Source organism: Thalassophryne amazonica, chromosome 6, assembly GCF_902500255.1.
Source record: "Thalassophryne amazonica chromosome 6, fThaAma1.1, whole genome shotgun sequence".
Classification (NCBI taxonomy): Eukaryota; Metazoa; Chordata; class Actinopteri; order Batrachoidiformes; family Batrachoididae; genus Thalassophryne; species Thalassophryne amazonica.
This window is the reverse complement of record NC_047108.1, coordinates 6,101,193-6,123,013: the sequence shown is the minus strand read 5'-3', so window position 1 is coordinate 6,123,013 and position 21,821 is coordinate 6,101,193. Positions and strand designations below refer to the sequence as shown.

At 44.3% G+C, this 21,821-nt stretch overlaps 1 protein-coding gene across 19 annotated transcripts in view; it reads left to right on the top strand.

Moving 5' to 3' along the window:
* cacna1db (calcium channel, voltage-dependent, L type, alpha 1D subunit, b) overlaps window positions 1–21,821 on the top strand; it is a 497,403-nt gene that overhangs the window by 290,037 nt on the left and 185,545 nt on the right. For all 19 annotated transcript variants that reach the window (XM_034171706.1, XM_034171704.1, XM_034171703.1 and 16 more), the window contains 5 exons: window positions 7,155–7,275; window positions 7,386–7,500; window positions 7,628–7,685; window positions 13,052–13,112; window positions 20,889–21,030. In XM_034171706.1, the coding sequence (XP_034027597.1) occupies window positions 7,155–7,275; window positions 7,386–7,500; window positions 7,628–7,685; window positions 13,052–13,112; window positions 20,889–21,030 (497 nt within the window). The remainder of the gene's footprint in view (window positions 1–7,154; window positions 7,276–7,385; window positions 7,501–7,627; window positions 7,686–13,051; window positions 13,113–20,888; window positions 21,031–21,821) is intronic.

Sequence of the window (21,821 nt, the reverse complement as noted above, 5' to 3'; positions counted from 1 at the left end):
TGTGAGTGGAAAAAGGCGCGGCTTCAGGACGCAGAGGCGCGATCTGTGAAATACTGGTCAGTCAATATTAATAATTTCTTATGTGTCCGACCTCGTTCGTTGATTGTTAAAATTAATTTGTTAGTTCTAAATGCCATCATAATTATTTATAGGAAAACGTTCTATTTTTATTTCTCAAACAAATGTTGGCCTGAAAACAGTTTGGTCTTATTTTCCTACTAAGGTTTGAACTTTGAGAGTGTTTACACACGAGAGAAAAGTGAGAAAATGTTCCTGCCTGATTGAGAAAGTGTATAAACTGTGTAGTGAGGGTTTTTACAGCTTTGAAACTTCTATAATAATTGTAAAAAATAACGCTGACTAACGTCACGGTTCCGCGTATTTCGGGCTATTTTTTAGAACGTAACTCCAGCCATTAATGAGGGACCACTGTAACACTTTATTGATTATATACTACAAAACAATTGATACGACGGCCGCTTTTGACGCTCTATTGGCACGCGTCGTGATTGGTGGAGTTCTTTTTCATTGCCGTCTTTCCGGCTTCTATGTCGTAAAATGAGGGTGTGTCTGAAGCGGAGTCTGAATATTTATGGACGTGTTTATTATAATTACGATCATTTCCACCCGCCGCATTTATCAAGATCACGTCAGGCATACGCCAGAAATGGGCAGTAAGTTGCTACAATTTGCACAGCTGAAAGACTCCGTATGAAATATAGTTTATTTATACAACAGTGATAGTAAGTAGCAGCACCTCTTAGTGTGCCTTATGAATGTTTATGTTTTCTTTTATTTTTTACCGTCTCCTCATGAATCCTGTTGCTGTGTGTGTGTGCGTGCGCGCATATGCATTCAGTCCCCCCCCACCTGATTCCACTCACTGTGTGCTCTGACAGGCATGAGCTTTAATATGATATTAGGTTATTGTGAGGTAACGCAATGCTATAGCCAAAGCAAACCAACTTCCTGTAGTGTATTTCCGTTTCCGCTTAGTCTTAGAAAATAAAACACAACTTTTTCAGCCATAAAATTGTATATTTACTACTACTAGCTACTTTTTCCTTACAGATTTACATGTTTATAATCTCGAAAATTTGCGTGTTTAATCTGGCAAATTTGCTACATTTTTCTCACAGATTTGTTGCTTTTTTCTCACATATTTGCATGTTTATAAATCTCAAAAATTTGCGTGTTTAATTGTGACATATTTGCTACTTTTTTCTTGCAGATTTGCATGTTTTAAATCTCACAAATTTGCGTGTTATTTCTCATACATTTGCATGTTTATTCTCATATATTTGTGACTTTAAACTCAAAAATTTAATCTCCATTTTTTTTCTTATCTTTGAATGGCCCTAATATGCCCTCATAAAAAGTGATGAGGAAGTGTGGATTTTTTTTTTCTTAAAAACAATTTCAAATCTGAAAAATGACATGAGGGACTGAAAATATCAGCTATGTTAAAAATAAATATTGTTTTCCTTCTTGAATACATTATTATTAAATATTAAAACCATTCACACAAGAAGTAAATATATCGTATGAGCTCATCTGTAAACTTATTCACCTTTTCAAAACCATATCTGAAGAATAATTTAATTCCTTCTGTTCTGGTTGAAGAAAACTCCATTTGACACACGGGACTTTGGTGCCAGGTTACAGTGCCAGCTGTAATGTTGGGAAAGTGTAGTGACACGGACCCACAACACGGGGCGTAAATGAATGGACAATGAATGAGCCGAAAATAGAACACTTTACTGTTGTGAATGTGCACAACGAAATACAGACAATTACAGAATTTGTATGTAGTCAATCTACAAAGGTGACGTGTGGGCAGGCTCGAGGATAGAAGACGTCCATCCAGAGAGGAGGCGGAACCCACACGATTTCCACCGCCACCGAACCCGGAGAATACTGGAGCCACCAAGTCCCGAGTCCCCAGGTGGTCACCGTCTCCGGCTGTCGGATCTGGTACTGCTGGCAGAAAGCAGAAACAATCAAGGGTGGGTGTGTGCACACCCAGTAACACAGTCAGAACAGTTAGATTTCTCCTTTTAAAGTGGGAAAGAACACCTCCACCTTTTATTGACAGTTAAACTCCGGTTGTCTCTGTAGTTCGGTGTGACAAGTGAACGCCCTTCACTTCGTCACCACTCTGTACTCCGACAGAACAACAACAGCGAGTAGACTCCTGAAACAATATCAAAGACTAGAGAAAATAATGTGCGCACGGCACAATCACGGCTGAGGTATTACCTTCTTGGCTTGAAGATATCTCGGCAGCGAGGTGGAGATGTCATCCGGCTTTATGGAGTGGTTGATGAATGACAGCTTTTGGAGATGATGATTGACAGCTGCCACGTCTGACTGTCCTGAAGAGGCGGCAGCACCCTCTCGTGCCTGAAGCCCGCACTTCAGGCAGGGCTCCCTCTGGTGGAGGCCAGCAGTACCACCTCTTCAGCGGCCCACACAACAGGACACCCCCAACGGGCGCCTCCTGGCACCCGACCAGGCTTGTCGGGGTGTGGAGAGTAGAAGTCAGCCAGGAGGGCCAGGTCCAGGATGAAGCTCCTTTTCACCCAGGAGCGTTCCTCAGGTCCGTACCCCTCCCATTCCACCAAGTACTGGAACCCCCGGTCCTTCCGACGGACGTCCAGGAGCCGGCGAACCATCCAAGCCGGCTCCCCGTCGATGATCCAGGCAGGAGGCGGGGCCGGTCCGGGAGCACAGAGGGGTGAGGTGTGGTGTGGCTTGATCCTGGAAACATGAAAGACCGGGTGGACCCGCAGTGAAGCTGGGAGCTGGAGCTTCACTGCGGCCGGACTGAGGACTTTGAGGATCTTGAATGGACCGATGTACCTGTCCTTTAGTTTGGGTGAGTCCACTTGGAGGGGGATGTCCTTCGTAGAAAGCCACACCTCCTGCCCGGGCTGGTATGCTGGGGCCGAGGAGCGCCGGCGGTCTGCATGGGCCTTAGCCCTCATCCGGGCTTTCAGCAAGGCAGAACAGGCGGCACGCCACACCCGACGCCATCTGCGCAGATGGGCCTGGACCGAGGGCACACCGACCTCTCCCTCCACCACGGGAAACAATGGGGGCTGGTACCCCAGACACACCTCAAACGGGGAGAGGCCAGTGGCAGAGGACACCTGGCTGTTATCAAATCAAATCAATTTTATTTATATAGCGCCAAATCCAACAAACAGCTGCCCCAAGGTGCTTTATATTGTAAGGCAAGGCCATACAATAATTACGGAAAAACCCCAACGGTCAAACGACCCCCTGTGAGCAAGCACTTGGCGACAGTGGGAAGGAAAAACGTCCTTTTAACAGGAAGAAAACTCCAGCAGAACCAGGCTCAGGGAGGGGCAGTCTTCTGCTGGGACTGGTTGGGGCTGAGGGAGAGAACCAGGAAAAAGACATGCTGTGGAAGAGAGCAGAGATCAATCACTATTGATTAAATGCAGAGTGGTGCATACAGAGCAAAAAGAGAAAGAAACACTCAGTGCATCATGGGAACCCCCCAGCAGTCTGAGTCTACAGCAGCATAACTAAGGGATGGTTCAGGGTCACCTGATCCAGCCCTAACTATAAGCTTTAGCAAAAAGGAAAGTTTTAAGCCTAATCTTAAAAGTAGAGAGGGTGTCTGTCTCCCTGATCTGAATTGGGAGCTGGTTCCACAGGAGAGGAGCCTGAAAGCTGAAGGCTCTGCCTCCCATTCTACTCTTACAAACCCTAGGAACTACAAGTAAGCCTGCAGTCTGAGAGCGAAGCGCTCTATTGGGGTGATATGGTACTATGAGGTCCCTAAGATAACATGGGACCTAATTATTCAAAACCTTATAAGTAAGAAGAAGAATTTTAAATTCTATTCTAGAATTAACAGGAAGCCAATGAAGAGAAGCCAATATGGGTGAAATATGCTCTCTCCTTCTAGTCCCTGTCAGTACTCTAGCTGCAGCATTTTGAATTAACTGAAGGCTTTTCAGGGAACTTTTAGGACAACCTGATAATAATGAATTACAATAGTCCAGCCTAGAGGAAATAAATGCATGAATTTTTCAGCATCATCTGAGACAAGACCTTTCTAATTTTAGAGATATTGCGCAAATGCAAAAAAGCAGTCCTACATATTTGTTTAATATGCGCATTGAATGACATATCCTGATCAAAAATGACTCCAAGATTTCTCACAGTATTACTAGAGGTCAGGGTAATGCCATCAAGAGTAAGGATCTGGTTAGACACCATGTTTCTAAGATTTGTGGGGCCAAGTATAATAACTTCAGTTTTATCTGAGTTTAAAAGCAGGAAATTAGAGGTCATCCATGTCTTTATGTCTGTAAGACAATCCTGCAGTTTAGCTAATTGGTGTGTGTCCTCTGGCTTCATGGATCGATAAAGCTGGGTATCATCTGCGTAACAATGAAAATTTAAGCAATGCTGTCTAATAATACTGCCTAAGGGAAACATGTATAAAGTGAATAAAATTGGTGTTATTGGTGTTAAAACTGCTGTTATGCGCGTACTCGATCCAGGCCAGATGGGTAACCCAGGCCGTCGGGTGCGCGGATGTTACACAACGTAGGGCTCAGGACGTGAGAGGTTGTACAGCCTGCTGGACGGGTACTCAACGCCCGGGATCAAATCAATGGCACAATCGTACGGACGGTGCGGGGGAAGGGTGAGTGCCAGATCTTTGCTGAAGACGTCAGCAAGATCGTGGTACTCAACCGGCACCACCGTCAGATTGGGGGGGACTTTAACCTCCTCATTAGCAATTAAACCGGGGGGAACCGAGGATCCTAAACACTACCAGTGGCAGGTTTCGCTCCACTGAGCCACAACCCCAGACGGCCAATCAATCCGGGGATTGTGTTTTACCATCCACGGGAAGCCCAAAATCACGCGGGAGGTGGAAGGAGTAACAAAAAACTCAATCTCCTCCTGATGATTCCCAGACACCACCAGAATTACTGGTTGGGTCTTGTGTGTGATTAAAGGGAGAAGGGTTCCATCTAGTGCCCGCACCTTCAATGGCGAAGGAAGCGCCACCAGAGGGAGCCCTACCTCCCTTGCCCATCTGCTGTCCAGCAGATTCCCTTCTGACCCCGTGTCCACCAGTGCTGGGGCTTGAAGGGTTAGATCCCCGCTCAGGATCGTAACTGGGAGACGTGTAGAAATACGTGTATGTCCCACGTGAATGTCTTGACCCACCCTTAACCCAGTTTCTAAGGGCGGGCGTTCGTGTTTAACCGCTTGGGGCAGTCTCTCTGCTGATGCTCACTTGAGCCGCAGATAAAGCACTCCCCGTGGGCCAGTCTCCTCTGTCTGTTAGATGATCTTAATTTGGCCCTGCTCGTGTCCATAGCATCGTCAGCAGGGGGAGCTGTTGCCACACGGAGCACCGAGGCTGTGGAGCGTGGGGAGGGCGGAACCTTTTCGGACCCGGAAGGGAGAGGGACGGCGCGTGCCTGGCCACGTCCTTCATCTCGCTCCCGACGGCGTTCTTCTAATCGATTGTCTAATCGTATGACTAGATCGATAAGTCAATCCAAATCCCGCGATTCATCCTTGGCCACCAGGTGCTCCTTCAGGACCGACGACAGTCCGTTTATGAAAGCGGCGAGGAGCACAGTCGTATTCCAGCCGGACCTCGCAGCCGCGATGCGGAAGTCGACTGCATATTCAGCTGCGCTCCGACGCCCCTGTCTCATAGACAGCAGCACAGTTGAAGCGGTCTCGCCTCTGTTAGGGTGATCAAAAACTGTTCTGAACTCCCTTACAAACCCAGTATAAGTGGTAAGGAGCCGTGAATTCTGCTCCCAAAGCGCCGTAGCCCAAGCGCGTGCCTCACCTCAAAGCAAATTAATCACATAAGCCACCCTACTGGAGTCTGACGCGTACATCACGGGACGCTGTGCAAAGACGAGCGAACACTGCATTAAAAAGTCAGCGCACGTCTCCACACAACCTCCGTACAGCTCTGGGGGACTTATGTATGCTTCAGGGGATGGTGGGGGGGGGTCGTTGAATGACCATTGGAACGTCTGTATTTGGCACCGGGTCAGCAGGAGGAGGAGCTGCAGCAGCGGCCCACACAACATGTAATCCGTTATTATGGCTGATTGATCCAGTCTGTGTTGTTAAGGAGCGGCTTTGTGCAAAGCTGCTTGTTAACAGAGCGGCTTTGTGCTGCAGGAAGAAGACTCCCACTGCCTCATCTGCTCAGAACGTCTCAGTCTGTAAGATTTGGACAATAAAATAATAATAAAATACAGTAAACAATAAAGTAATCAAAGATCCTCAGTTTCTCAGTGTGGAGTGGAGAAGCCAGGGACTCCGTGCAAGTGCGTGCTCGTCAATATAAATGTTCCACCTGCCATTCTGCCGGCGAAAAGTAACCGTTCTGACACCGAAAACATGGTGCAGCTCCGACCCGAACCATGGTTCTGGAGCTGACACCACTTCCTTCTCCTTCTTGTCCAACGTCGGCATGCCGGGAAGTTCCTGGTTTTTTAGTGGCGCGCAGTTCAAAATCCGAATATTTATCTCTTCAAGAACTGTGCACCAGGAAAGGATGAATTTCAAAGTGTTGTTTAATTTTAGTCTTAAATATTCAAGAAAACATGGCATGACATGTCAACTACACTTTAAGTCCTTCACCCAGATTTTAACTTTAAAGGAGCAGATTTAAAAATGAAAAAACATTCAAGGTTACACTTTTGCTTAAAAAAAGGATAATTATTAAATGTAATGTAAACTATTAATGCTGTGATACAATACAGTCACTGTCCAAAAAGTGAAAAACCCCTTGATGTTAATTTTAGGTCTTATCGCCTGCCCCTCATGTCAGATTCAGTTTGTGTGTGCTCGTGACGTCTCAGATGTCAGACAATGAAAATGTCCCAGTTCACAGGACAAATGTGGGGGAAGAAGTTCTGTAATAGCAAACGTACTTCACACTGTCATGAAAATGGGTGGTTGTCATCCGGGACCCAAGGTGGTCCTGTAGTATGGTGGACATGGCGCTGGCAGCACGTGCTCTGATACCTGACCTCAGTTCTATAGGTTCGACCATTTGTGTTACTGAGTGATGCACAAACATTTGATAACAAGTGCTTGAAGCAGCCGTGTTTCATGTCTGTCAGATCCTGACAGGAGAGGACTGGAATACGGTGATGTATGACGGGATCATGGCGTACGGCGGCCCCGCCTCCTCTGGAATGGTGGTCTGCATTTACTTCATCATCCTCTTCATCTGTGGAAACTGTATCCTTTTGTTTTCAAGGTCAATTTATCTACTTCTCCAGAATGTCCGGTGATTTTTGTCTTTATTTCATCACGTTGCTCAGCATTTTCTCCTGATGTCACATGACCAGACATCCTGCTGAATGTCTTCTTGGCCATCGCTGTGGACAACCTGGCAGACGCTGAGAGTCTGAACACAGCGCAGAAGGAGGAAGAGGAGGCCAAGAAGAGGAAGAACAGTGCCAGGTACATCTCAGATTATGCTGCGTTATGACATTTTTACTGCTGCGCTTGTATTTGAAAAGTTGCACTGGCATTGTTTGTTGCTCTTACAGGTTTTTCTTTCTTTTTTTCTTTTTTTGGTCATGAACAGGGATAGAAGTGCAGACATGAAACAAGAGAAACCGGAGGGTGGGCTTGAAGACACCAAGGTAGAAGACAAAATGACTATCTCTGAAACAATAAATTCTTTGACTAAAAAAAACACAGAGATGACAAAAACAAATCTTTCCACAATCAGGTCGTTTAAGTAGTCGCTCAGTTCACTTTATCTTTTCATACAGCACAAAATCATAAGTTACTTCAATCCATGCAGTCAACGAAAACTATCTTTATCTCAGGGGATATAACGTCAAAGTACAGTTCAAAGGATTTACACAAAATTTTACAAACCGTTGTCGCAGACCGAATGGTCCGCCCCTAAAAATTGATCCGCCTTTTGCATCTGCGAATGCATCATTTCAGACCACAGCAGCTCGTCTGAGACAGGGTCTCTTCACCCAAAGCAATCAAATGGATTAATGGGATTATTAGCAATCAGATGATAAAGGTAAAACCTCTTAAATCATTCTAAAGACAGTTTTAAGCAGAGACGAGTCAAAATTCTGTGATGTTTTGAAATGTCCAATGTGCAATGTTTATCTGGGCCTGGGACCGGCACTCAGAATATACTGGCTGCTCACACCCCATGTGGCTGAGTTTTTTCCCACATTTTATGTTACAGACTTATTCCAAAACGGAGTAAATTCATTTTCCGTCCAATATTATACTCACAACACCCTGTAATGACAACATGAAAAAAGGGTTTTGTTTGTTTTTTTTGCACATTTATTAAAAAAATATATATGGATGTCACATTGAAGACAATGAAGACTAGTGGTGGTGGATGCCGCGGGTATGGGCTGTAAGTCCAGCAACCGATCCACACGGCCTTGAGTAGGTGGCACATACTTAAGGGGCGTCAGCAGAGTCAGGAACTTTTTCACCGAAGGCAGCCCTGGTGGATGTTGTAAGCCCTCTTTTCCTCAAAGAGGGAGATTCCCTTCTGAATGGTGGCTTTCCAAACTGAGCAGTTTTGTGCTAGCAGTTCGAGTTAACAAGCAGCAATGCCACACTTCTTGAGAGAGTCCTTTACGGAGTCTTTGTAGCGCTTCCTGGGTCTTCCAACTCGACGCTCACCGCAGGCAAGCTCGCCATAGAATAATTGCTTAGGAGTTCTATGATTATTCATACGGATGAGGTGACCTGTCCATTGGAGTTGTTTCTTCATGATAATGCTTTCAACAGATTGACACTTAGATCTGTGTAGCAACTCAAGATTTGACACTTTTTCCTCCCAAGATATCTTCAGAATTTTTGTAAGGCAGTGCTGCTGAAAGGCCTCGAGTTGCTGGATGTGGCAGCGGTATGTTGTCCAGCACTCTCCTCCATAGAGAAGGGTACTTAAGACGACGACTGGATACACAGCAACTTTCGTAGATGGAGTTATGGTGTGACTATTCCACACCCTCTTATGCAGGTGTCCAAAGGATGCGCTAGCCTTTGTGACGTGGCTGGAGATCTCTCTATCCAGTTGGGCATCACTCGAAAGAATGCTCCCTAAGTACACGAAAGCAGATGTGTTCTTCAGAAGCTTGCCATCAATACATACTGCTGGATCGATGTACTGTGTGTTGGTGGGGGGCTGGTACAGAACTTCTGTTTTCTTAGTGCTCACGCAAAGGCCAAAATGCAGTGAGGCTGCAGAGAAGCTGCTGACCAGTAATTGCAGTCCTGCCTCGCTGTGTGAGAAAAGAGCACAGTCAACAGTGAAGAGTAAACCTTGGACAAGCTGGTGGCTGACCTTGGTTTTGGCGCACAGTCTTATGATATTAAATATGCCACCATCAGATCTAAACCTGATGTACGCTCCTTGGTCTCTGTAATTAGACAGTGCCTCATCAAGCATAGCACAAAAGAAGATGATGAACAATATAGGCCAATCACACAGCCTTGTTTGACCCCAGTTGTTACTGAAAAGGGGTCAGAGAACCAACCATCTGTGCACACATGAGCTTGCATATCATCATGGAGTCCCACAAGTATTCTGATAAACTTATCCAGAACACCCTGCTTCCCCAAGATCTTCCAGAGGCCAGTGCACGGGCCAGAGTCAAATGCGTAGAGGCCGACATTTTGCTCCACGCATTTCTCTTGGAGTTGTCTGGCGTCAAAGATCATGTCAGTTGTTCCCCGCTCACTTCTAAAGTCACACTACGACTCAGAGATAATGTCATTGAGGATGGAGTAGGCAAGTCGGCATTGCTTGAACTTAGTGATGATTTTGGAGGCAATGGCCAGAAGAGTGATACCGCGATGGTTGTCTCAGTCACAGAAGTCTCCTTTGTGTTTGAAGATGATAATGATAACAGCCTCCCTGAATTGGTCAGGGATATCCTCGCTCTGCCATATGCACAATAAAAGGTCATGGATCTTGTCCATCAGGGTGACACCGCCGCACTTGAACACTTCAGCTGGTAGTCCATCTTCACCGGTAACCTTGCCAGTCTGCAGAGAATGGACGGCATTGCATAGTCCTTTCCTGCTTCCAGATCTTCCATGATTTCTCTGCCTTTCATGGCATCGATACTGTCTTGTTGAACATAGATTGGCTGCCCAGCGTTCCAGAACGCAGGCATCTCTGTAAGGAGTTCCCCCTCTGGTGAATAAATGGGGCTTGATCCATGCACTGCAGGGTCGTAGAGCTCTTTCAGAGAGTGATAGTTGAAGTTTCTCATTTCGTTGGTGTCAGTATAGCGTTGAATTTGCATGGCCTTTTCCAGTAACCAGTCATTTTTCAGCAGTCTGGTCCTCTGCTGGAGGAAATTTCTAGCCGCTGCAAAATCCTTTTTTGCCAATCTGGTGTTCTGACGCAACCCTCCTCTTTTATCCGGGCTTGGGACCGGCACTCAGAATATACAGGCTGTTCACCCCATGTTGCTGAGTTTTTTTCCCTACATTTTATTATTCCAAAATGGAATAAATTAATTTTCCCTCCAACATTATACTCACAACACCCTGTAATGACAACAGGAAAAAAAGTTTTTTTTTGTTGTTGCTGTTGTTTGTTTTTTTTTTTTTTGCAAATTTATTAAAGATAAAGACTATGGAATCACATAAGTATTCACAGCTTTTGCTCAATACTTTGTTGATGCACCTTTGGCAGCAATTACAGCCTTTTTTAACGTACAGAGCCTACGGTTCAGTGGGTGTAAATGTATTGCGACCTGTTGTTATCAGTCTCTTGTTGCATCCATAATTAGATCTGACAACTTGATCTCATTATGCTGTTCTCTTTAAGGGCCCGATCACTCTTAGCACAAATGAGCACGAATGATGTCGAATCAGGGAAAAACAGCCAGAATTCAAGTTGCAGTCGTACGGAACAGACATTTGTACAGCCGTGTACGAATGGCATACAAACACCTAGAATGTATTTCTAAGTCGCCTCGAATGATTCGCGCACCTTCGCAGTACAGCAACTCCCGAATCCAGGTCGACTACACAGAGCGCAGGTCAAATGCGGACGCCCGCTCTCTCTCTCTCTCTCTCTCTCTCTCTCTCTCTCTCTCTTTCTCCCGTACCCACCGGAGACTTAGCTGTTTGGCATGGACACATGTGCAAGAAAGTGTTCAGTATGACCACATACACACAACTAAGCGCACATGTGTTCCAGCCTCACGCACGCACAGTGGTTAAGTCAGCTGTCCTGACCCCACACACACACACACACACACACACACACACACACACACACACACACACACACACACACACACACACACACACACACACACACACACACACACACAGAGTGGTGTATGGATGAACCAGCCACACGCACGCGCAGTGCTTCAATCAGCTGTTTTCCCAGCCGAACTGAAAAGAACAGGAGGGGCGCAGGAGGCCACAAGATTGCTGGAGGCCTGTTCAAAGCACCGGGCGCCTCCATTTTCACATGGATGCAGCCATGGTGCCAACTACATCACTGTATTATGTTACTGATCCATATGTAATGATTACTGACACATATCTGTCAAAAGGAGGAATAAATTGCCCCCCTGTGCTTGCTCACAGGGGGTCGTTTTGACCGTTGTATGGCCTTGCCTTACAATATAAAGCGCCTTGGGGCAACTGTTTGTTGTGATTTGGCGCTATATAAAAAAATTGATTGATTGATTGAAATAAAAGTAAAAAGCTGATTGAGTGTTTGCCCACCTGCGCCCCTCCTGCACCTGCAGCCCGGCTGCAGACTGGCCGTTCCAAAAGTGACTCATTATTTCATTCATACTGTGATGGCTTGGTAATACAGTTGCGACATCAGTCCTTGAAATGTGTTACTACGATGTGATAACTGGAGTAGATGTGATGTACATTACAGCCCGTTCAGCCATGCACGGTCTAGCGAGGTTCTGAGACGCACTGACTCATTACGCAGCTCATCTGAAAGGGCTGTTACAGTTACATGGTTATGCCCTGTCATGGGTTACATAATGTATGTAAATTATGATGACCATCATAGCTGTAACACCATGTGCAGCTGTGCAGCGCCCTGCCCCATGGTGAGTCAAAGGCTCTGGGCGGTGCACCAGTTACGCCCATAATGACCATGATATTACAGATCCATTGTCAGTCCATCTCATGTGTCAGAGCATCTGTATTATGATGTTATCATGGCTGTTAGACCCCGTCCAGACGCCCACAGTGTCCAGTGCCTTTGTGATAATGGTGTAACGTCCAGAATGAGCATGATATCACACACCCATTGTTTGTCCACTTCATGTGTCAGAGGCTGTATCGCCATGCATGTTGGACACAATGCTACAGGTGCATTATTTGTTCCATAAGTGGGGATGTCATTGTACCTGTAATCTCGAGCCTATTATGGATGTGACAGCCCGTTCAGACGTACTCGGTGCAGCACAGCTCTGAGACGCACTGACTGGCTGTGACACACGCTGTATTTAGTGTGATTGCGCAATGTTCATGTCTAGTGCACATAATGATTACGTGCCACAGGCTTTGCACATTGCAATATTTCCTTTGCGCGCCCAAACAGGATGCTCGGGGGTGCTGCTCATTAGGGGAACAAAGGGGAATGTGCTGGAAGCATTTGGCTTGTCTGATCCATTTTGAGGTTACCTCAAACACAATCAGAATGCTTCGTTTGCATTCAAACAGTGGCATGACTGCACATCGTACACCGTTTGACGTTTCCCCAGTTTGATTGCAGCTCGACAGTGGTGTGCATGTCACTACATTCCAGCTGGCCACGCGATTGTGCCCAACTGTATGGCATGTACTCACGAATGCTGTACAAGGTTTTCGGATGCAGCTCGACTTCACCTGACTGTAGTTTGAATATCCATTCGTGCGGCATTCAGGCTCATTCGTGCTCTAGTGTGACGAGGGTATTAGTGGCTGTAGTCTGACACGTGTTTTTGATTTGTCTTGGTATAAACATAACGCCTGCCTGTAGGTGCCAACAGAGGACTCGATGGAGGAAGACAAAGAGTTGTATCCTGCGCTCACCTCTCCAGGTAACAGAGTCTTTTCCAGAACGAGCAGCTGTGTCCAAACTTGTGCTTTCAAAGAGAAGTCAGGAAGATCACAAAATGAAAACGATTCCCATTTTATACATATACAACCCCTGGCAAAAATTATGGAATCACAGGCCTCGGAGGATGTTCATTCAGTTGTTTAATTTTGTAGAAAAAAAGCAGATCACAGACATGACATAAAACTAAAGTCATTTCAAATGGCAACTTTATGGCTTTAAGAAACACTATAAGAAATCAAGAAAAAAAATTGTGGCAGTCAGTAACGGTTACTTTTTTAGACCAAGCAGAGGGAAAAAAATATGGAATCACTCAATTCTGAGGAATAAATTATGGAATCACCCTGTAAATTTTCATCCCCAAAACTAACACCTGCATCAAATCAGATCTGCTTGTTAGTCTGCATCTAAAAAGGAGTGATCACACCTTGGAGAGCTGTTGCACCAAGTGGACTGACATGAATCATGGCTCCAATACGAGAGATGTCAATTGAAACAAAGGAGAGGATTATCAAACTCTTAAAAGAGGGTAAATCATCACGCAATGTTGCAAAAGATGTTGCTTGTTCACAGTCAGCTGTGTCTAAACTCTGGACCAAATACAAACAACATGGGAAGGTTGTTAAAGGCAAACATACTGGTAGACCAAGGAAGACATCAAAGCGTCAAGACAGAAAACTTAAAGCACTATGTCTCAAACATTGAAAATGCACAACAAAACAAATGAGGAACGAATGGGAGGAAACTGGAGTCAACGGCTGTGACCGAACTGTAAGAAACCGCCTAAAGGAAATGGGATTTACATACAGAAAAGCTAAACGAAAGCCATCATTAATACCTAAACAGAAAAAAACAAGGTTACAATGGGCTAAGGAAAAGCAATCGTGGACTGTGGATGACTGGATGAAAGTCATATTCAGTGATGAATCTTGAATCTGCATTGGGCAAGGTGATGATGCTGGAACTTTTGTTTGGTGCTGTTCCAGTGAGATTTATAAAGATGACTGCCTGAAGAGAACATGTAAATTTCCACAGTCATTGATGATATGGGGCTGCATGTCAGGTAAAGGCACTGGGGAGATGGCTGTCATTACATCATCAATAAATGCACAAGTTTACGTTGATATTTTGGACACTTTTCTTATCCCATCAATTGAAAGGATGTTTGGGGATGATGAAATCATTTTTCAAGATGATAATGCATCTTGCCATAGAGCAAAAACTGTGAAAACATTCCTTGCAAAAAGACACATAGGGTCAATGTCATGGCCTGCAAATAGTCCGGATCTTAATCCAATTGAAAATCTTTAGTGGAAGTTGAAGAAAATGGTCCATGACAAGGCTCCAACCTGCAAAGCTGATCTGGCAACAGCAATCAGAGAACGTTGGAGCCAGATTGATGAAGAGTACTGTTTGTCACTCATTAAGTCCATGCCTCAGAGACTGCAAGCTGTTATAAAAGCCAGAGGTGGTGCAACAAAATACTAGTGATGTGTTGGAGCGTTCTTTTGTTTTTCAAGATTCCATAATTTTTTCCTCAGAATTGAGTGAGTCCATATTTTTTCCCTCTGCTTTTTTTTCCTGATTTCTTATAGTGTTACTTAAAGCCAGAAAGTGTCAGGACCTGCCCCAGCCTGGGGTTCATGTCTGGGTTTTCCCCTTATTTGGTCTAGGCTTCCACTGAGGGTTTTATAGTTTTACTTTTCATATTATTATATGTGGTCATGTGTAAGTCTTGGTTTGGTTCTGTTTGTTTCTGTACTTTGTGTAATGCTTCTGTTACCGGTTTTATTCCGTGCATCATTTATTTATGGTTTAGTCATTCATTGTATTACCTAGTCCCTGGTTTTGATTTGTTCATCATTTATTTCCTATTTTGTCAATAGTTTTTTTTTGTCATGTTTAGTGCATTCACTTCCTGTGTCACGTCCTCTCTTTTTAGTTATCACTGGTCTGTCACTCCTCGACTTGCCACCTTAGTTTTAGTTTTGCCCCTCTGTTTTGTTCGTGTTTATTATGGTTAATCAAGCACGTCACATTTTGCACCGTTGGTTTTTCTGTCATTTAATTATCTTGAAGAAGATCTTCACTTAGCCTGGAAAAAGAGTCTGTTGCTCTATAAAAAAGCTCTCCATAAAGCTAGGGCATCTTACTACTCATCACTATTTGAAGAAAATAAGAACAACCCCAGGTTTCTTTTCAGCACTGTAGCCAGGCTGACAAAGAGTCAGAGCTCTATTGAGCCGAGTATTCCTTTAACTTTAACTAGTAATGACTTCATGACTTTCTTTGCTAATAAAATTTTAACTATTAGAGAAAAAATTACTCATAACCATCCCAAAGACGTATCGTTATCTTTGGCTGCTTTCAGTGATGCCGGTATTTGGTTAGACTCTTTCTCTCCGATTGTTCTGTCTGAGTTATTTTCATTAGTTACTTCATCCAAACCATCAACATGTCTATTAGACCCCATTCCTACCAGGCTGCTCAAGGAAGCCCTACCATTAATTAATGCTTCGATCTTAAATATGATCAATCTATCTTTATTAGTTGGCTATGTACCACAGGCTTTTAAAGTGGCAGTAATTAAACCATTACTTAAAAAGCCATCACTTGACCCAGCTATCTTAGCTAATTATAGGCCAATCTCCAACCTTCCTTTTCTCTCAAAAATTCTTGAAAGGGTAGCTGTAAAACAGCTAACTGATCATCTGCAGAGGAATGGTCTATTTGAAGAGTTTCAGTCAGGTTTTAGAATTCATCATAGTACAGAAACAGCATTAGTGAAGGTTACAAATGATCTTATGGCCTCAAACAGTGGACTCATCTCTGTGCTTGTTCTGTTAGACCTCAGTGCTGCTTTTGATACTGTTGACCATAAAATTTTATTAGAGATTAGAGCATGCCATAGGTATTAAAGGCACTGCGCTGCGGTGGTTTGAATCATATTTATCTAATAGATTACAATTTGTTCATGTAAATTGGGAATCTTCTTCACAGACTAAGGTTAATTATGGAGTTCCACAAGGTTCTGTGCTAGGACCAATTTTATTCACTTTATACATGTTTCCCTTAGGCAGTATTATTAGACAGCATTGCTTAAATTTTCATAGTTACGCAGATGATGAAATCAAATCAAAATCAAATCAATTTTATTTATATAGCGCCAAATCACAACAAACAGTTGCCCCAAGGCGCTTTATATTGCAAGGCAAAGCCATACAATAATTACGGAAAAACCCCAACGGTCAAAACGACCCCCTGTGAGCAAGCACTTGGCGACAGTGGGAAGGAAAAACTCCCTTTTAACAGGAAGAAACCTCCAGCAGAACCAGGCTCAGGGAGGGGCAGTCTTCTGCTGGGACTGGTTGGGGCTGAGGGAGAGAATCAGGAAAAAGACATGCTGTGGAGGGGAGCAGAGATCAATCACTAATGATTAAATGCAGAGTGGTGCATACAGAGCAAAAAGAGAAAGAAACACACAGTGCATCATGGGAACCCCCAGCAGTCTAAGTCTATAGCAGCATAACTAAGGGATGGTTCAGGGTCACCTGATCCAGCCCTAACTATAAGCTTTAGCAAAAAGGAAAGTTTTAAGCCTAATCTTAAAAGTAGAGAGGGTGTCTGTCTCCCTGATCCGAATTGGGAGCTGGTTCCAGAGGAGAGGAGCCTGAAAGTTGAAGGCTCTGCCTCCCATGCTACTCTTATAAACCCTAGGAACCACAAGTAAGCCTGCAGTCTGAGAGCGAAGCGCTCTATTGGGGTGATATGTTACTATGAGGTCCCTAAGATAAGATGGGACCTGATTATTCAAAACCTTATAAGTAAGAAGAAGAATTTTAAATTCGATTCTAGAATAAACAGGAAGCCAATGAAGAGAAGCCAATATGGGCGAAATATGCGCTCTCCTTCTAGTCCCTGTCAGTACTCTAGCTGCAGCATTTTGAATTAACTGATACTAATAACTGATTAACTGATGATACCCAGCTTTATCTATCCATGAAGCCAGAGGACACACACCAATTAGTAAGTAAGTAAGTAAGTAAACTTTATTTATATAGCGCTTTTCACAGACAGGGGTCACAAAGCGCTTTACAAGGTAAAACAATAAAAATATACAGTAAAACACTCAGTACTAAAAGATTATTGGCCATGAAAAGCCTGTTTAAAAAGTAGAGTCTTTAGTTGCTTTTTGAACATCTCAACAGAGTCCAGGGATCGCAGGGACGGAGGGAGTTCGTTCCAGAGATGAGGTGCTACGGCTTTAAAAGATCGGTCTCCTCGAGTTTTAAAGGAGGTTCGAGGAACCATCAACAGGTTCTGACCTAAAGATCTGAGGCTGCGGGCTGAGGTGTAAGGCTGAATCAAGTCAGCAATGTAATCAGGAGCCTGACCATGTAGTGCTCTGAAAGTCAAAACCAAGATTTTAAAATTAATTCTGGAGGCAACAGGGAGCCAGTGGAGGGATTCCAAGATAGGCATGATGTGGGCTCTCCTCTTGGTGCGGGTCAGAAGCCTCGCAGCAGAGTTCTGGACATACTGCAACCGATTTATCTCCTTCTTACCCAGGCAAGTGAACAGGCTGTTGCAATAGTCCAACCGCATGGAGACAAAGGCATGGATGATTTCCTCTAATTCTTTCTGTGACACCAATTGTTTAAGTTTGGCGATATTTCACAGGTGAAAGAAGCAATTCTTCACAAGCTTGCTTGCGTGCTGAGCAAGGGACATTCCTTCATCAAAAATAACTCCAAGGTTTCTAAGGCTTGTTTTTGCCGTTAAGCCCAAGTCACCAAGGAGGCTCCTGATAACAGGAATAGCACTGTCAGGGGCAACAATAAGTGTCTCAGTTTTTTCACAGTTCAGTTGCAGACGGTTTCCATTAAGCCACTTCTTCACCTGTGACAGGCAGTCAAATAAAGAGTTCAATTTGTGGACTTCTGAAATCTTAAAGGAACAGTACAGTTGTAAGTCGTCCGCAAACAGGTGGTAGGAAATATCCCCGAAGTCCTGAATCAACTGGCCGAGGGGAAGGACATACAATTGAAACAGCAGTGGCCCCAAAACAGAACCTTGCGGGACACCATACTGTAAAGCCGCTGTTTTCGATAGTTTATGGCCAGCCAACACACTAAAGGTCCTCTCCTCCAAGTATGAGGCAAACCACTTCAGCACGGACTCCGACAACCCTACCAGATCGTGCAGCCGGTTGACCATAATGCTATGGTCGACGGTGTCAAAGGCTGCGGACAGGTCTAACAGGACTAGGACCGTGCATCTTCCTGCGTCAGCGGCCATCATGATATCACTAGACACTCTCAGTAGTGCGGTCTCGGTGGAGTGGTGTTTCCGAAAGCCTGACTGAAAAGTGTCATAGATGTTGTGCATCACAAGGAAAGACGTTAGTTGTTTTGTGACCACTTTTTCCAGTATTTTTGCTAGAAAGGGGAGCTTCGATATTGGCCGGAAATTCTTAAGCTCAGACTGGTCCAAGTTAGGCTTTTTGAGTCTTGGTTCCACCACAGCATGTTTACATGAGCTCGGAAAGAGACCGGATGACAGGGACATGTTGAACATTTTCATGACCCATGGCCCGATTGAGTCAAAAGTATCTAAAAAAAAGCTTGGAGGGAAGGACATCAAATGGGCATGAGGTCAGGTTCATTTTAGTTGCAACTGCTGCAATGTCTTCTAGTGACACTCGGTTGAAAGACGACCAGACCTGTAGTGGCAGTTCAGGCCGGACTGGGCCAGACCACAAGGGGTCAGTAAAGGCATTTTTTTATGTGTCTGACCTTATCAACAAAGAACTCCAAGAGGTCAGTGCCATCTCCTTTACAAAACTCAGAGGTTGCAGAGGCAGCATGGGACACGAGAGAGTTAATTGTGTTAAAAAGCACCTTCAGATTTCCCTTATTGGACATTATCAGGCGATGGAAATATTTAGATCTTGCCTCTCTTAATGCATCATTTAACGTGGAAATAAGGTCCCTGAGATGTAACCTATGGACCTCAAGGTGCGTGGATTTCCACAAGCACTCCGTTTTCCGACACAGTCTTAACTCCAAGATACTGTTATTTATCCATGGACATGACTTCTCATGGACATTATTTGTTTTGAAAGGGGCCACCAAGTCCAATAATGTGGCACAGTGAGAGTTAAAATGATGCATAGGATCATTGACATCCGTACAGTCATTAAAAGCACTGGGATGAAATAAGGCACAAAATCTGTCAGCTGTAGTTTGTGTAATGATCCTCCTTTCTGCCCTTTTAGAGACAGGCCTAGGGTCAGGGGGAACATCAACCTGAAAAAAAAATACAGCTGTGGTCACTCAGGTGGACGTCTTCCACATGCATATTTGTGATGTGTAGGCCAAGAGAAAACACCAAGTCCAGAGTATGACCCTTCGAGTGGGTGGAGCCTGATACATGTTGTTTAAAATCAAAAGTTTCAATCATATATAAAAGTTCCAGTGCTGGGTTGGACGTAGTATCATCAATGTGTAGGTTAAAATCTCCAAGAACTAAAACTCTTTCTAATTTGATAAGAGAAGATAAAAAACTGTTGAACTCATGTAGAAAAACCCCTGCAGGGCCAGGAGGGCAATAGATTAAGATACAGTAAAAAGAGTTTAAAGAGCCAACCTTTATTACTTGTGACTCAAAAGAAGAGAAGTGTTCAGTGTCAATCACTCTGCATGTGTATCTATCCTGATACACAGCAGCAAGACCTCCACCTCTACGAGAGAGGCGGAGCTTACCAAGAGCGCAGCAGCTGACAGGGCACAGTTTGTTTAAGTAAAAAAACTCTGTCCTTCTGCCACGTCTCTGTGAGGAACATGAAGTCCAAGCTCTCCCTGGTAAAGAGCTCGTTGAGAGAAAAAGCTTTGTTTGCTATCGAGCGCGCATTCAATAGACCAATCCGACTTGATGATGTCATCCCCTTCGCGTCAGCTGGGCAGAGCGTGATTGGTCGCAGCCAGCTCTCGCGGTCACGTGGTCCCCGGCTGTACCGGCGGATCAGCTGTTTCTCTGTTGTTTTTGTTGGTGGTGGGGCCTGAGGCCAAGATGAAAGCTGGGCAGACATCTGAGAGCACGAATGCCACGGAGCCGTTCCATCTCGTCGCCAGCAATTAGCTAAACTGCAGGATTGTCTTACAGACATAAAGACATGGATGACCTCTAATTTCCTGCTTTTAAACTCAGATAAAACTGAAGTTATTGTACTTGGCCCCACAAATCTTAGAAACATGGTGTCTAACCAGATCCTTACTCTTGATGGCATTACCCTGACCTCTAGTAATACTGTGAGAAATCTTGGCGTCATTTTTGATCAGGATATGTCATTCAATGCGCATATTAAACAAATATGTAGGACTGCTTTTTTGCATTTGCGCAATATCCTCATTTCCTCATTTCACAGTCTGATTCTTCCACTAGTATTTAAGCCCTCAATTGCCAGTTTACCAGATAAAGTTACGTTTTCCTTACTCCAACACCTGTGTCTGTGAGTCTGCATTTGCATCCTACGACTTTCAGGGTCAAGCCACCACAAACCATGACAGAAAGTTGCCATTTGAAATGACTTTAGTTTTGTGTCATGTCTGTGATCTGCTTTTTTTCTACAAAATTAAACAACTGAATGAACATCCTCCGAGGCCGGTGATTCCATCATTTTTGCCAGGGGTTATATAAGATAGAACAATTTAAAGGATGATATGCAGTGATTTCACCCCCAACAAAATATATTTTATAGTGTGTGATGACGACTGTAACGACTACCTCCCAGAGGTCCCATCTGGGCCCCGTCGCCAACGGCTGTCTGATCTCACCATCAAGGAGAAGACTCCACCCATCCCAGAGGGCAGCGCCTTCTTCATCTTAAGCAGCACAAATCCGTGAGTCAAAAGTATTAATCCAACTGAATCTGCACTAAGTACCAACAATCGCAGTCAAATGCAGGATCACATTGGTGACAGCCCTGTATGTACATTACAACCACTGGTGCCTGTTTTATATTTTATCACTTTGTGACAAAAACCTCAACACCACAGAAATGTTTAGACACTTTCATACTTAAAAGACATGACAATTGCTCTGATATAAAATCGTAGCTGCCTCCAATGCCTTGTACACCTGTTGCTACAACTATTTGCGCACACCAGTGGCTGAAAGACAGAGTGTGCGCTATGAGAGCCCATTGAACCTTCTCACTGCAGGTGTCGGCCAAATTCCAGCTGACACATACGAACATCTAACATCTAACCGCTCGCATGGCACTTAGAAAATGTGCGGCCATTCACACCATTCACACTATGTCCTAGCTTTACGGAGGGCTAAAAAAGCCTTTCGTAAAGCTAGGACATCTTACTACTCATCACTAATTGAAGAAAATAAGAACAACCCCAGGTTTCTTTTCAGCACTGTAGCCAGGCTGACAAAGAGTCAGAGCTCTATTGAGCCGAGTATTCCTTTAACTTTAACTAGTAATGACTTCATGACTTTCTTTGCTAATAAAATTTTAACTATTAGAGAAAAAATTACTCATAACCATCCCAAAGACGTATCGTTATCTTTGGCTGCTTTCAGTGATGCCGGTATTTGGTTAGACTCTTTCTCTCCGATTGTTCTGTCTGAGTTATTTTCATTAGTTACTTCATCCAAACCATCAACATGTCTATTAGACCCC